At 30.6% G+C, this 17,463-nt stretch overlaps 1 protein-coding gene across 1 annotated transcript in view; it reads right to left on the bottom strand.

Moving 5' to 3' along the window:
• The window catches only part of LOC148273920 (cell adhesion molecule Dscam1-like), a gene marked incomplete at its 5' end in the record, with an annotated part of 32,136 nt that extends 14,906 nt beyond the window's left edge, over positions 1 to 17,230 (bottom strand). Inside the window, 12 exons of the mRNA XM_088237916.1 lie at positions 673 to 802; positions 1,881 to 2,039; positions 3,910 to 4,056; positions 5,435 to 5,690; positions 7,751 to 7,821; positions 8,371 to 8,543; positions 11,255 to 11,462; positions 13,064 to 13,212; positions 13,515 to 13,659; positions 13,816 to 13,992; positions 15,554 to 15,673; positions 17,095 to 17,230. Of these exons, the coding sequence (XP_088094042.1) occupies positions 673 to 802; positions 1,881 to 2,039; positions 3,910 to 4,056; positions 5,435 to 5,690; positions 7,751 to 7,821; positions 8,371 to 8,543; positions 11,255 to 11,462; positions 13,064 to 13,212; positions 13,515 to 13,659; positions 13,816 to 13,992; positions 15,554 to 15,673; positions 17,095 to 17,230 (1,871 nt within the window). The remainder of the gene's footprint in view (positions 1 to 672; positions 803 to 1,880; positions 2,040 to 3,909; positions 4,057 to 5,434; positions 5,691 to 7,750; positions 7,822 to 8,370; positions 8,544 to 11,254; positions 11,463 to 13,063; positions 13,213 to 13,514; positions 13,660 to 13,815; positions 13,993 to 15,553; positions 15,674 to 17,094) is intronic.
• Positions 17,231 to 17,463: the final 233 nt, after the last annotated feature.

The raw sequence follows: 17,463 nt of genomic DNA, 5'->3' as shown, positions 1-17,463 counted from the left end.
TACATTCCACTACTTAAGAAGTTTTTATAATGCAAATGTTCTTGATGTTGGAGAGCCATCATCATTCCCTTTTCGCACCTAATGGTGCATAGGACACTGCATTCGTACTCCAATTGCAGCGTATCTTGATCAATTTTTTGTTACATAAAGGTAAGATGGTCAGTCTTAGGCTTCAGGTGCCAGTCCAGGGACTGTGAAATATCATAACGTAAAAACACCGTTTTAAATAGTTATTTCATGACAACCGTGTCGGGAATCGAACCCGAGACCTCTTGCATGGTAGGAAAACGCGCTGACCATTACACCACGAGGCCGACAAATTGGGCAGTATTGTGTCATTATTAAATTGCATTATTGCTTCAGGGTTTTTGGCATGACGTGGATTCCCAATTGAACACATTAAGTATTTCGTTTTATTTGTCAAGATGTTTCGGTCTTTTAAAAAAATATTTTAATTAAATTTTGATATCAAAACACAAGCAGTGTCGACTTGGATTTTTTTTTTTCAATACATAAATTTCTAATGAATTAGAAATACCCTTTTTGCTAAGATTTCAAGCATCATCTGTATCAATATACAACTCTAATAAATTTACACAACTCTAAGCTTTTCTACAAAACATATGGAATAATAAGAGAAAAAAACACTGGAAAATGAATTAAATCAAATACCTTCCTGCTTCTCTCGAGTAAACTGTGTATTGAGTAATTTTTCCATTCTTCAAAATTGGTGGCAGCCAACTCACGACGATGGAGTCAGCAGTCAGAGCAAGTGCTTTTATGAGAGCCGGCGGACCAGGAACTACAAATATAAATCAACTGTTAAAAAGTAAATTTTTTTAATCGCTTTGGCAAATTTATCTCATATCGGTGTCCAATCAATTCAACTTCTATTTTTCTAAATCCGATTATTTTTTTTAAACATACGAATACATTAACTAAGGCTCTTATTAATTACTGCAGTAAGGTAAGATGATAGTACTTTACACATTTTTAGTGTATTGTGTTTACTTTTGGAATTCTGGCTGCAGTTATGACTGCTATTTATTCTATGAAAATTATCTTATTAGTATTTCATAGAAAAACTAGTATAACAGACAATGAGTTTTTTGGGTCAGTTTTTATTTATTTGTTAACATGAATTTTACATTTATATGAGTACACCACCAAGGTGAGAGAGTTATATAATAACAAAAACATGACTTTTTTTAAATCATCATATAATTTCCATGTCAGCTTTATAAATCCAAAAATGATTCTTTTATCGGCTGTTGAATTCAGTACGTCTTTCAAAATCAGATCTGCATCCTGCAGTTTTGGCATAATCTACCGACATACTATTCTTAGTTGATATTTAGGACGTCGAGAACTTGATACCTTTCAAATTAGGCAAGCTTAATGGAGGTTTTTAGAAAGCATCTGTAGATTGCCCAGTCCACCGTATTGCAACAAGTCTTTTTGCTTTGTTTTTTACAACGTTAATTCACCATTCATCTTTCTTAATTTTTATTTTTCCACATGCGCTCCTAAATAAAGCATGTGGACATCATCAGACGCTCCAGAATATCTCAACGCGAGCCAGCGTCTCCTCCCATTTCAATTCCGCGTCCTCATATTCCGTCGAATAAAGCCGAAAGTTCACCTCCGACTGCCTCCCGCAAACCACACACACGAACAAAACTTTTTTTTTTGAAAAACCTCAAAATATTTAGTATGAAAGTTTAAGAAAATAATATCATTTTTGTTTAAGAAAATAATATCAATGTTTTCAAATCAAAGAAGAATCGCACCACTTCACTAAGATTCATCAAAGCAATCGTATTGACGTATATCCAAAGTTATCTTACATATCTTACGTATTTAAAAAAATGTTTCCTTACGGTCTTCGTCTGTTAAACAAAAGAGTGGCAGGCTTCGTTTTCCATCCCCCGCCGCAGTAAAGGCCAGAACTTGAACGGAGTAGTTCGTGTAACGTCTCAGTCCGTGTAAATATGTTTCAGCACTTGTGGTCCTTTTCATTTCACCAACGATGGTAGTGGCTGTTGAAGAACAATATTAACTTTAATGAAATTTTAATAAAATATTTGTAAAAAAATAAAACTTTTTATTCCTCCCAAAATATGGACCTAGAATTAATGTTGTGTAGGTATTTAAAATACTGGAAGTAAGAAGTTATAAAAAAAAGACAGTTGTTTTCTCGAAACAGCAGCAACAGTAAACAGTAAAGTTGTTACTGTAAGGAAAAACTTGTCAAGGTATTATTCATTCACAAGAACTGCTTCGTAAAACTGTTTCTAAAAATAACAGTTTAAAACAGTATGGGGGAAAACCACCACCCCTACAGGATCGTATTTTTTTTGTTTCATTTGAAGAGTCGCTTTCATAAGCTAACAGCCTCGGAGGGAGGGGAGTGCCTGATCTTTGCCCACGCTGGTCTCAACTGTTATATAGAAGCAGATCAATGTTATCATAAATGTCTACTCAAAGTTTACAGTATTCATGTCTACTTAAAGTTTACAAATTAAATACCTGCTTGCACCAAAAAAATTTAATATTGAAAATGTTTTTTATTATACTCTTTTTAAAGACATAAATCACTATTGTCTACCGTAAAATTAAGTCTTCCGATGACTTTCGATGCGCAGCGTGTTAAACGTTCCATATTCTGTAAATATTACATTAAGAGGTCATGTCATTTTAAACACACTGTACGGACCTTTAATAAAATCTGCCTTATGTGTGCGTTAAATAAGTTTCCACATAAATAAAAATAGATAATAAAAACTACAATGGCCAAACATCACTATACGTGTATAGGAAGGAAGCTTTTTAATAATTTACCACAAAACCTACATGAAGAAATAAATTACAAAAAATTCAAAAATACATTAAAGAAAAGCTTCCTCCCATAGAAAACATTAATTGTATTTTAAAATGTACGTAAATATAAATGAAAGGTATGTACTATACAAATAGGTATATTCGCATGTTATGTAAATGTATATACGAGGCATATCCAGAAAATAAGAGTACCGTTTGGCTCTCGTGCTGTGAGAATTTTTTTCATAATAGTTGGCAACACTTATTAGTAGTGGGGGGTCTTCTGAACACAACAAGCATCGGAAATCCTCGTTAGTACCAAAACTTGCCTCGTAGTGTTCGTTTCTATGAAAGATGTTAATAAGATATCCCGCCAAGTGCAAGGTGCGCGCTGTCATAAGGTTCCTACTCACGGAAGGAAAAACTCCAACTGAATTTTTTGCACGGCTTGAACTTATTTGGTTGGAACATTTAGAACCACCTTGCATACTCTTCTGACTGAGCACCTTCAAATTTTCATCTTTTTACCTTTCTGAAGACTTACGCGGGAGGAAAAAAGTTCTAACCTATGAAGAGGTGAAACAAGAGGTCTTGAAGTGGACGAAGGAGATGGCGGGAGAGTTCTACGAGGACTACTAAATAAAAAATAAAAAATATGAGTTTCGTTTATGTTAGTACCCCCCACAATAATATTTTATTTGAAAACTTTCTGTCATACCTAAACAAAAACCATTAAAAATTCAAATGGGTTCTAATACATCGCATAGTCTTTTTAATATGCTTAAGTTTACACACGCGTAGGTGCCTCCAATATTTACAAAAAAAGTATATGTAGGTATTTGATATCCGACACGGTAGTCTTGTGTCTTTACGCGTCATTTTGCTTGGTCCATTTTAGTAATAAATACACAAGTCTTAAATAGATATATAAAGTATCCATAACCAGCACGCAGTTCTACAAGAGAAACAATAACTTTGATAACAAAATATAACACAAACGTTGAAACATTTAAATATTTCGTTTTTACCAGATAATGTCACAATTAGGTTCTATAAAACACGAGAAAATGATTCAAATAAAAAGCATACATCCTTGCCCATCCGCTGGTTTGTACAACACTTTATATCCTTGCAAGACTCCACCGTGAAGTGGCGGGGGGGGAGGGTCCCAGGACACTTTAATGCTCTGAGATGACAGCGCGGAACATAACACGTTACTGGGAGGTCCTTCGGGAACTGGAAGCAAACAAACTCTTCTCTTAAGTATGATTAATTATATCTTTTAAATAAGAAATATGCAACTTTAAAATTTTGTAAATGGAAACTTTTGAATGCGAAAGCAATGTAATAAGGATTTACTGGCTCATTTGATTTTTCAGCTCATTTAATTTTATGAAATACCATATAATAAATTATTAAGTAAAAAATTCTACCAAAGCTTTCATATTTTCATACATTTTTGTTTTTTCTCGACACGCATAATCATCGCTTTAGTTCGTTTTTGTTCAACAGACCATTTTTAACTAAATTGAGTTAAGTGTACAGGAGTTCTAAAAAAGCCTTTATTTAAATAATTGCGAAGGTTTTCACGGTCACTATTATCAATATGTTCCTTTTTTGGGTGATACCGTGTGTGTTGAATTTGTTCCGACGTTTTGGCTACCATTGCAGGAGCCATCTTCAAAGTAAACTGTGTGGCTTTTGCAATGATAGCGGAAACTTCGGAACAAATCCAACACACACGGTATTACCCAAAAATGAAACAAATTGAAGCCTATAAAAATGTTAAATTAAAAAATATATAAAAGTGTGTTAGAAATTTTTTAACGAATTTTGTTTTAAACTGTGGTTATTATTTATGCCTATTTCTTACAAAAAACCTTTAAGCTCTATTTCTGCAGATTTGTGTTTTGGTCTGCTGAACAAAAACGAACTGAAGTCACGTAATGTTAAATACCAACATTAAACGTTTTTTTAATTTTCCAGTTGATTATTTTTTTCCATTAACTATTCATCATATCACAAAGTAAACTAATATAAAAAAAACAAAAATAAAATAAAAAAACGAAATATATTTTTTCAAAAAAAATTAACATCAATTTACACACCTCAGATTACCGTTTATTTGGATACAATTTAATGTACTTTTAAAAAGCATTTGGAACTGCCATTTCTAGTATAAATATTTGGTATACAAATGGCATTATCATTCCTTTTCTGCACCTAATGATCCATAAAGCACTGCATCTGTACACCAATATCAGTGTATCTTGATAATTTCTTAATTGTTTCACAAGAAGGTAAAATTATCAGTCTTAGACTTTAGGTACCAGTCTTGTGACTGTGAAATATTCTTGTGTAAAAATATTTTTTTAAAATAAATATTTCAAGTTAACCGTTTCGGGAATCGAACCTGAAACCCCTCGCAAGGTAGGCAAATGCGATGGCCACTACACCACGAGGCCGACGTATGCAAATGTTCTCATGTTATAATAGTGGATGAATTAATAATTCTTTAATATAATATATTCGTTTTTGGGTAGGTACTGTTAACAAAGAACAAAAAAAATATATTCAATCATTAAATTAAAGGTTAGCTAGTAATAGTACTAACCTCCTTCTTGAGTAGTAGCTGATGCTGGTAAAGAGGGAGGGCCCGCTGCGACTCCGTTAAAAGCTCTGACAGTCACTCCATATCTGGTGAACTTCCTCAAACCCGTCAAAAAAGCCTCCAGGTTAGACCAGCCGTTGACAGTAACGGACATGGTGGTGTTGGAGTTGAAGGTAGGAAAGGGAGAGTTGCTGTTCAATTCACTCCACGTCACCAAGTAGCCGAGGAGTTCTCCATTCCAGGAGTCATGAGAAGGGGCCTTTAAAACAAAAATATTTGTAGGCAAATGATCAACAATATTAATATAAATTGTGTTGCTTTCAATTGCCAAATATCTCCTTATTTATATATTATTTTAACTTTTTATGTTGATTCGTTTACATTTGTTTTATTTTTCTTATTATTACTAGTATTTACACGTATGTTTATTTTTTAAATTATAAATGGTTTATTTTCTAATTTATATTTGTTCTTCATTTTTTTTTATTATCGGTTTATTTTAAAATTTGTATCTATGCTTCAATTTTTAGTACTATCGGTATGTTTTCTAATTAATAATAATTATGTTTTATTTCTTAACTATTAATGGTATAAATTCTTATTTATATTTACGATTCATTTTTTATTATTATAACCCACATGTTTTCCAATTTATGTTTATTTTGATTTTTTTCAAATGTTATTATTATTCTTTTAAATTTTTAAGCATCATTTAACAAAATAAATCAAACACATGTAAAAAAGGAAGGTCCTCCCTTAACACAAAAATTTCTTAGCTAGTCGGGACCTGAAACAAAGAAACTCCGTACATTTTTAATCTGTGAAATACATAAGTAAATAAATAAATAAATATTAAAGGCTTCAGACTTTTGTAAAATCGTCGTGTACTTTCTTTCAGCCACACTATTAATGTTAATGACTTAATTTTACACAAAGGTTTTAACAAGTAATTTTTAAAATTAAGGGCACGAAAATAGTACAATCAATAGATGAACCATATAACTAAGGAGATAGGTCCGAAAATTCATGGAACTAAGGAAAAGGGGTTTATAATAAATATTTTTTATTTCAATAAGAGATTCTCCTTTAACACGTTAATATATTTCAGATATTTCAATGAAGAAGTTCAATGTTAATTGAAATCGGATAAAAAAAAGGTTTTCTCACACTCGTTTAAAATGAGAACATTTTTTAATTAAATGGCAAAGTTTCTGGAAAAGGCTTGAAAAAAGTGGTTATAATAAAAATGAACTGCTTTAAATGACGTCACGAGTTCTAGTAAATCACTAATAGAGTCTTGTGATAGAATTTAGGTTTACAGGAAGCCAATCCACTAATCTGCAGAACTCACCGTAAAGAATTTTTGGCGTCACTGGTGGAGTAATTTCAAAATTTCAAAACTTAAGAATATCATAGATCTGATAAAACCATACTTGTTTTTTTTTAAATTGGCTTAGTTTGGTCAGGTTTGGACTTTGTAGGTAGGGTGGTCTAATATTTGGAAACCACATTTGTGAATAACAGTCATCGCAACATTGTTGTTGTACGTAGACGCGTTTTCAGGGAGAAAGACGACACCTTTGGTCGATTTTCCTCTCTTTTTCTCTTTTACAGCTTCTTTTAAGTGGTTCGGTAGATTAGTGGTACACACAAGAAGTGCACTGTTGATCTGTTTTTTTGGAAGTGAAGTTGCGTTGACGTGTCAACAACAACAATCAAGATGTCTCGGTTGTTCGCTACTTAAAGTATTATGAAGCGTGAGATAGAGACTTTAGTTATCGGACTGAGGAACACAAAGAAACATATTTGCATAACTTTCTTGAGAAAAGCATATCTTGTTATTTAAATCAATAAGTTTAACACCCTAGCTGTGTCTAGATCTCCTCCAATGGCCTATTTTTAATGTATCGTCAAAATAAAAATACGGAAGGTAAAATTAGGGTGGATTGACATTTAATTTATTCTTGACTAGTTTTTTAATGATTTAGCGGCTACTCTTATGTGAAAATACTGTCAAAAAAAAATTGAGTGCGAATTCATCGTTTTCATGATGTACTAAAATACGAAAAAAAATATTACAAAGCAATTCTGTTTTTACAATTACAATTACAATTTAAATCCACCCAATGCAATTTTATCGTGCTGTAAGAATATTTACGATCGTATGAAATCAGCCTATTTCTCCACTCCAATTATTTTTCCTTACAGTATTTTGTTTTAATCCACCCCAAATATATACAAATAATTACATTCTAAATATAAAAAATAGCGAATCGACATATATTTGCATTTATTTTTATTATATGTTTACGGGAATACCTTCCATGTAACGTGAAGTTCACCCTGTCCTCCAGTTTGTACTTGGACGTTCATAGGCGCCTCCATCGGGGCTAAAATAATATTCGTCTAAATTTAAAATCGATCATGATTGAGTTATTATATATTTTATTTATTCATGTAATACATACAAAATAGTATAACCACATTTAATTCCCAGGAATAAAAAAACAATTCTAGAAAACTACGTAAATAAAAAAAATGTGATAAAAATTTTCAGTTTATTTATTTATGACAAAATACAAGGTTTTTAAACTTTAAACTTTACATATTACATTTTATAACATATTTTATTGGTACGAAATATTCCCAATCAGCAAAAGTGCTTGTTTGAGGGGATATTATTATAAAATAACACACTTGTTTAAATAAAAAATCAATAAAATAACATCACATTTCACTCGTCACACGGGCTGTAAGAACTGTTTTATTTAGGTGTTTTATTATTTGCGTAAATAATTCATCAAATAAATAAAATTAATGAATTAAGCACTAATTTATTCTGAAGCCGGTTGGCAGTTTTAATTTATTGTGATTTTACAAAAATAAAGTATTTAGTTATATTATTTAAAGTAATGTTTTTAAGATAAATTGAAACGCACCTTCTTCCTTCGTTTTGACGACAACGGGCTCGGAATATGAACTCTGCTCAATCATGTTGTAGGCCGCAAGTCTAACCATGTAGGCTGTAGCGGGATGTAAGCCCTGAACCAAAGTCTCGCAGACCACGGCCTCCGATAGTCCCACTACTCCACCGTGTCTCTCGAGGTCTGCACTGTTGGAAACATAAATATATGTCAAATAATATGTATAAATCATCGCGAATAATAAGAACTTCGAATAATAGACGTCACATTATATGATAATATACATCTCATACGATAAAAACTCCCAAAAATTGACATTTCATTAAATAAAATATATCTCATATGATGGTTATCTCATTACCAAATTTAAATCATACTTGCATACAAATATAATAGACATCTCATCATAATTATTTATAGTATTATTTTAGCATTATTTTTCTTTTTCATTATTACCTAGCGAAAAACTAGCCACTTAATGTTTATGTTATATTATTTAAATTTTATTTTGTTATATTTATATTTAGAACGTAAGATTTTCTCACTTTAATTGTTATATTTTATTTGTCATCTTAGATATGTTTTGTTTCTTTTTTTACTTTTTTGCAGTTTTTTTTTATATTATACTTTAACTTATTTGTTTAGTTTTAATTATTCAGTTGAATTATATGGTTATATTTCATATTATATCTTATATAATGAACTGTTTACTGCTGTGATTATTTCTGTAAAACTTTTTAGTGTAAAAGCTTATTTGAACCGTTGATATATGAATAAATAAATAAATAATTCCCAGTTAAGGCAATAAATAATGAGCGGAGCACAACATATCGAGGCCATAATGGCATAATGCATTAAATCAACGGTCTTTATATATTTCTTAAATTTTTAATATAGGTGCGAGATGTTGATTTCATATTTTATACTTAACCTAGAATAAAGATGATCTTTTCAAAGCTTTAATAAAAAATAAGATAAAAGAATATTGCGAGAGAAATAAATGCGTTGAATGAATAAATATGCTTTAAATGCAATTATCTCGTAACTTGTTTTAACGACTTAATAAATTTTGTCAGGATACTCTCGATATATTGGTTGGATTTTAGTTTTCTTGTATTGCTTACTTGAGTTATTATTATTGATTAGGGATTCTTGAATTGGTAGTTACGAATACGCGCCTATGTTCAGAGCGCATTGAAAGGTTATAAATGCCAACGTAGTGACGTTATACCCAGAGATAATGTAAAACTACAACTAGTTGTTTTGGCTTTCTTTCTCGACAAATCCTTATCAAACTAGAGTTTCTAGATTTTAATATTGGCTTCAGCAAAGTTTGTCTTCATTGTTATATTTTCACCAATGTAATGAAGTTAAATTGAACAGTTAAAGGTCATACAATAAAAAATAAATGTCGATTTTTATTTTTTTCTAAAGATTTCTAAACAGAAAGAGAGCGTTTTTTTCTTATCAGTTGAACAAACAGCCCATATTTTAACAAATACCTGATCCTAAAAATTATGTGCGGATTCTGTTACTTGGATCTAAAACTGTATATTTTGTCGTGAATGCAGATTTTCAGAAAAACAGTAGGTACAACATTTTTCAGACATTGTATGACGTTATAATTAACGGTTTAAAACTAATATCAATGTTATTTATTTACTAAGTATGTAATTGTATTCACAGGTACACTAATTTTTATTAAAATAATGGACATTTATCCTAGTTAAAATATCAATAAAAATACAAATCTGATCTTAATGTTTTAAATATAAGGAATGGAATAAGTAGGGAATATTAAACGTTTTAACGATGTTTAAAAAACCTTTTTTTTTTATTCCATTAGACCGCGATAAGCATAAACGAGAATTCTACATTTTGTTTCGAATATGTTGCTTATTAAATAACCATACAAAATGTTTTTTTGACACATGTATAATGTTTTATTTACGAATAACAAAAAAAAATATAATTAAAACTGGGGAAAAGCCCAAAATGTTACGATCAAGTGGGATCAGAACAATATATAATAAATTCGGTTCTCATGTTTCCGTTGAAATTTAATTGTTTTATTAGTCTTATTTTTACCCCGAAAATATTGTTATTATTTTAAACATGTGAGAAACTTTTTGTTTGGCGAGTTGGACTATCCACCCAGTTAAACTGCAATAGAACGCCAATAAATTTATTAAAAATAATCTTGAGCTTTTCCACCTTTTTCTGGTGAACTCTAAATAATAAAAAAATATTAGAACGCGTATACTCAACGAAAATCATTTTATTATGGAGGTGAAACAAATCTCTGCATAAAAAAAGCATAATTTATTGTTTTCAATAACCTTCCGTGTCCTTTAATAACATTTTTTAGAAGGATAGCAGCTGGGTTAAAGTTTACAGCTTGTTCGGCGATTTAGACGTCTCGCAACTCCAAGAGTTTTTGTACCAAAAACTTAGAAACGCCTTTCCTAAGATCCCTTACATAGCGCAACTGTATTATTTTTTAGTATTATGGCTCTATCTGCAATTTCAACAGATTGGACCGATTCTCAAAAAATATAATTTATTGAGATAAAAGCTTCCGATTGCTTAAAAACATTTCGTACCATTTTGCTAACGTTTAAAATACACTATAAATTTTGCGATTAGTTAGAATATTATTTAATAATTCAGCCTTGACTTCATTTAAAACATCCCAGTTATTAAAAAGATCTCAATTACTACAAATATATACAATTATAAACTAGTATTTCATACATATGCACTCTCGTTAGATGCATATTTTAATCAAGTTATACAATTAATGGAGATAATATTTTATACAGATAAAAACATAATATATTTTTATTTTAAAAATTGAATAAGCGTAAGGTTTTTCGAGGGTTTATTTTTTAGTATTTACCTGTTGAAGGAGGTTCTGACATTTTCCAAAGTAATATTGACGACATTAGCAGAGAGCCAGTCGTCCTTATTGACCGACCCGAGGAGCTGGTACTGTGCCAAGTATCCCATGAGGGGGTTATTCCCATCAAACCCCCTCAACCAGGACACTTTCACAGACCTCCCTGCAACTTCAACTACCTGGAGAGAAACGGGAGGGTCTGGACGCTCTGCAAAAAATATAAAACATTAAATTATAATGATATATTAAATGAACCAGACCTGCATGTTTGACTACGTTTTATTTTCTCATATCAATCTTAATGTTTATAATTACATATTCACACCGAATACTGGTTGTATTGCTAAAATTACCATTTACTTTGGAATCCTCTTACCTCTACCTAAGTTACTGAGCATACATATGTTTTCAACATGATTCAATATCAAAAAACGTCCCTTTAATTTAACCATGAACCTGAACCATGATATAAAGTTTTTTTTTATAATTTAGGTAGAATCAAATGAAAAAAAAATACGAGTTAAGTTACAATACTGTCTATACCTGGAAACCCGGTAATCGAGAGCATTAAAACATATACAATCTATTTTTTCTTATTTCTTATGCTTTGTAATCTCGATTGGTACTAAATTCCCTGAGATTATAAATAAGTGTAGAAATTAAAAAATATATTTTTAATCAAGGGTAAGCCCTGAAATGATATAATTAGACCCATTTGAGATTTATTTATTTACATACATTCCATTAGGAAAACAAATAGGTGAAGGTTGATCTTAGTCGAGAATATAATTTGGATAAAGTTTATGTTTATTGATTTTAATGTTAAACTCAAATATTTTTTATCTTTTTACTAGCTACCTTTAGAACGAAAACGACTCAACTAAAATTATTAATTTTTTGGGAAATCGCAAAAGAAGAATGTTAATTGTGACACTTTCGTAGTCTTTCGTTGATTGTTTCGTATTTTTCAAAATAAGCATCAAATTTTGATTAAAAATTGCACCAAAGACTTTCAGCGATGAATCTATAAATATCTAAACGCAATAAAAATAACTAATTGTAAGTTTAAACAAGACATGTATTTAATGAGTCATTATTAGATTGAATAAAAAACAACAAAAAAAACACTTTGAAAAATAAGATAATGACATATTTGTATAAGGTCACCAAACACATGTTTTTATGTATTCACGAAATGACATGAACGTAAATAAGTCACAAAGATTATCGATAATTTAAATAAAAAATGATATGAACTTAAATAGGTCACTAAAATTATCGGTAAATCGGAATTAAACAATCACAAAGCTAAATTGGTCGTATTCATGTTTAAAAAAATTAAGTAAACACACTATTTTTATCGGAATAAAATCGACTCAACTGGCTTTTGGTCACTATATGTTTGTTTGCGTTGCGTACTACACTCAGAAATTCACAACACTAATATCGTCGTCGCTTCCATACTGACACGGAATCTTAATTCTCTGAGTAATAAAGAGACCAATGTTACGGTTTCGTCGTATTCCCACTCAAATGTTGCCTTTTTTTACGCAGAAAGAGGGATAATGTTCATTGAAGTTGTTTTATGATCTCAACTTATTTTAAGCTTTTTTTAGTTAAATTGTTTTTGTCCTCAAGGTGCGATATGTTTATGCAGGTATCTCTCGTCAAAACTTGAAATTAAAATTCCGAAAGTAGCCGCTGAAACTATAATGAATATGTTAATCGACTTCTTGCGTAAAAGCCAAATTAGAATAGCGGGTATTTTTATTTTTAATTTAAGAACCAAAACGGATAAATAAACATCACCTTGAACGGATACATATATAAGATGTTCACTGCGACCGAATGCATTTTCCGCCTGACATCGGTATGTTCCAGAATCTCTCCTCTCAGCTCTACTCAGGCTCAATTGAGATCGCAATCCAGTCTCCGTACGGACTTCTGACATACTGATCCTGGAAAAAAACGTAAGTAAGACTACGAACGATAAACATCAGACTAAAAAGAGTTTGAAATAAGGACAAAAATACGATAATTTTCATCACCACAATAATTTTAATTTATATACAGGAACTGATGCAAGGCATGAAAAATTAGTAGGTAAGCAACGTTTGGTAATCAATTTTGATGATGAAATTTCTTAAAATAAAATGGTGCCAACTCTATTTTTAAAATTGTCAAATGTGATATTACAACACACGGCATAATACCACAAAAAATACTTATTTGTCCTATTTTACTTTCCAGTTTTCTTTACCTGTACGTATTCAAATCAATTTTTTTCATATTGTGGGTCCACTGAACTTTAATCGGATTATCTCCATACACTTCACAAACTAAAGAAACTGGATCGTTCCTTCTGGCAGACATGTTTTTGGATGTCACTTCAAAATGTGCTGGCTCTAAAATATAAAAAAATGATAAAAGATGAAAACAAAAGTTTGTTTATTATATAAAAAATCATATTTTAATTTAATCAACAACTGGCAAATTTTCTTTCAAAAGCCATCCTTCTTTGAGACATCTATTTACTTGTATCAAGATTTTACTGTACTTACCGTTTACCGTTATGAGCATTTGTTTACTAAGTCCTGGCCCAATGCCATTTTCAGCTTTGCAGATATATTGCCCCTCGTTGTATGCAGCTGGGGCAGAAATCACTAGAGAACCGTTTGACATAATCATTTGTCGGCTGTCAAAATCAACAATTGGTCGAAAATCTTGTTGATTTGCACCTAAAATAAAAATAATAAATTTTACTAAATGTTATTAAATATTTGTGAATAACTACTTAGATACTTTTTTATGTCTACCGGTTTTGAGACAAACCAGTCTCTTCGTCAGGATACTAATTAAATCAGCATGCTAGCAATTTTGACTCGCATAATGAGATGTGGCCTCTCATATTTCTCTGGGTGTCTTACGATGGATCCAAAATACCACAAGCATCGCATTGAATTGTTCAATATTTATTTTTCTAAACATCCTATTCATCACGTCTTCATTTTGGCCTCTTTCTAACCATAAAATTGTGAGGATCATTTTATATACTCACATCTCCGAGACTTTTAATGTTTTATTTATTTATTTATTCATTTATTTATTGATATACGGCATTTCTGCCATTTACATATATGTGGTATAAAGAGTGCTTAGAAATAAAAATATTTAAAAAAAAAATCGAGTGTGAAATATTAATATACTCGTACTGTACACATTATTAATTACTTGAAATACATACATATTTCATAGAAATTATACAATAACAAAATACATTAATCAATCAAATTATAACTATTCCAACCCAATCTTCTGAAGATGATTTGCTCTTTTTGATAAAAATATGTTGGTCACTTTATTTTTTAAGTTAGGCAGAGATAAACTAAATATATCAAAATGTGATGCATATTCATTCCCGGTATTCTGTAATCTAACAATAGGTGAGTTATATTGAGCTACCGTTCGAGAATTTTGACAATAAAATATTGTAGATGTTCTGCTTAATCTAGGTGGTACATAGAATGAAATCAATTTCAGTAGATCAGGGGTATCAAACATTGGTTTTATTATTTTATATAAAGTCATAAGATCGGTCGATGTTCTTCGTTCTTGCAATTTAGTTAATTTAAGAGAGTCTAAAATTTTGTTATAATTTAATTGATTAGTAGAAAAACCCATCTTAAAATTAATATATCTAAGAAATTTATTCTGAATTCTCTCAATAGTTTTGATAATATTTGAGCTAAGAACACTCAATAAATGATAAAGGAACTTCCTGGTTGAATAATTTGTAGCGGGGTATAACAAGTCTTCAGTGGAGCTTTACCGGGCAGCCGTAAATAAAAAAACGCTTGCCAACATCATTGCAGACCTCCGGTAACGGACATGCTCTCAGAGATGAAGGTTGAGTCTTACATAGGCACACATAGTTAGATAGGTAACTTTATTTGACATGTTTGTATAATTTTAGTGAAATTGTACGTATGGCATTTGTAACTTATTATGGTAAGCTATGAATCTTGAACATTCTCTGTAAAACTTATTTTATGGAGACAAAACGATATTGAATTCCAAACAAAAAAACTCAAACAAAACCAGTCCAGTGAAAATCACTTCCATTATCACTAAATTTGCATATTATTCTAAGTCGAACTTAGTGCTAACCACTTTACTTGGAGAAAATATCGCAATTGTTTCACAAACACAAAACATTTTAATAATGCTTTTAGCATTGTAAAAACAAAAATTGACTTTTTTCGTAAATTTATGGTATCAAATATATTACAACATGCATACCTTGTCCTTTGAACCACGTTATTTTTGGTTCCGGAAAGCCCCTTGCTGCGCAATGAATTGTAATAGGTGTTCCTAATAAAGTGGACGTATCTTGAGGTTCGTATATCCAATGTGGAGCAACTGAAAAAAAAAACTAAAACATAAGATACAAATTTGTAAATGAAAAACACTTAATCTTACTGTTTTTAAAGTGGATATGGCGCATCACTTTTTTTATTTAGCTGCTGTCGTATTTTTAGGATGCATGGACGTTTGTTTTAAGGAAGAATTTATTTCATGGAATTATAATAAGAGTTTGAAGACAGGCAGTTTAAGAGAATAAGTTGGATTTGCACTTATTTTTTGGTTTTTATATATTTAATTAAAAAGTACACATGGAAAACAATTAAGGTATGTACGTAAACAAGGAATACATCGTATAAATACAAAATCCTCACCAAGCCACTATATGTGGCTTGTTGGCGAAGTTACTTGCATAAATATTAATTAAACTTAAAAATAAATATCTGAACATAAACAATTACAGTCAAAATAAGGAGCAGTAGTTTAATTGTATCCGCTCATTCAAAATAAAGAAAAAAAATAAGAAAAACAAATACTTATATCATGAAAAAAAAATACTATACTCATAAATCCTCCGGCGATAGCCTCCGTGGTGTAGTGGTCAAGACGCTAGACTCACGCACGGTAGGTTCCGGGTTCGATTCCCGGTGAGAACAAAAAAAAAAAGATTTTTTTCAAGCTTGGGTGTACTGTGATGTAATTCGCCACTGTAATTGGGCCTCCTGGCCTGTTGTGGTGCAAAAAAAAAACCAAACCAAAAATAAATCAAATTTAAACACACTATTTAAAGACACTTAATATAAAAACTCTACATTAAGAAGTGTTTCTAATTTTATTCTTGTTAAATATATTTTGAAATTTAAGGTGAGTAAGAATTAAATTTAAAATGTTAGATGCAATATAATTTAATGTTCTACTGCCATATTTATTACTAATTTAAGGGATCACTAAACCATCATTATAAGTAGAACGAGTGTTGTGATTGTGATTTTGATAAATTTTAGAAATATTAAAAGTATACTGCTCTAAAATGATGGAGAACCACAAAATTCCTTGTAATGGCTGAGTTTTAAATGATAAAGGAGTCTACTGTCGTCTCTCTGATTGAATAATTCTAGTGGTAAAACTTTTCTAATAATGGAATACTGTAGATCTTGCAGTATTTCTATATTAGTTCCGGTTAAATGACTCCACGACAGAAACAGTAATAAATGTGGTTAAAATCTCGCTTAGAAATCCCACCTTTACATTTACTATAAATACCTCTAACATCTTTATGTAAAATCTCATTCCAAATTGCCCGAATAGCGTCTGAAAAGTTATGCATGAAAACAATTTTTTTCAACCCATGACACCTTGTTTTATCTGATTTTGGTTTTTAAAAAAAATTATACAATGCCAAAAAGAGAAAAAAATGTAAAGGAAATTTTTCCATGATTATTACTTATATAATTTTGATTTACATTTACATAACTCACCTTTGACCATCAGCTGTGCCGTATAATTTACTTTTGCTGCTGCATTACTGGCAACACACGTGTAGTCTCCACTGTGTCTTGAATTTACATCATTAAATATCAAAAAACTAAACTCTACCAATGATTTCTCTTGTATCTAGAATCAAATTAATAATGGTTAGTGATAAGAATAAATAATAAATGAAAACAATACAACATCAACATAAGTATAGATTTTTTATATTTTACTTCATAAAAGTCAACAGATTTAAGGAATAACATGTTTAAACATCGTCCAATTAGTAATTGTTAGAAAATTATCTCTTAAATGAGCCAATTTTGTTAATTTCTAGAAAAAAAAAAATTTGACTCGTGTATAAAAAAATATTA

The sequence above is a fragment of the Micrasema longulum genome, unplaced genomic scaffold, assembly GCF_059751315.1.
Source record: "Micrasema longulum isolate JH-2025_06_02 unplaced genomic scaffold, ASM5975131v1 h1tg001803l, whole genome shotgun sequence".
NCBI lineage: Eukaryota > Metazoa > Arthropoda > Insecta > Trichoptera > Brachycentridae > Micrasema > Micrasema longulum.
The sequence above is the reverse complement of the archived record's forward strand: the minus strand, read 5'-3'. Positions and strand labels throughout refer to the sequence as shown.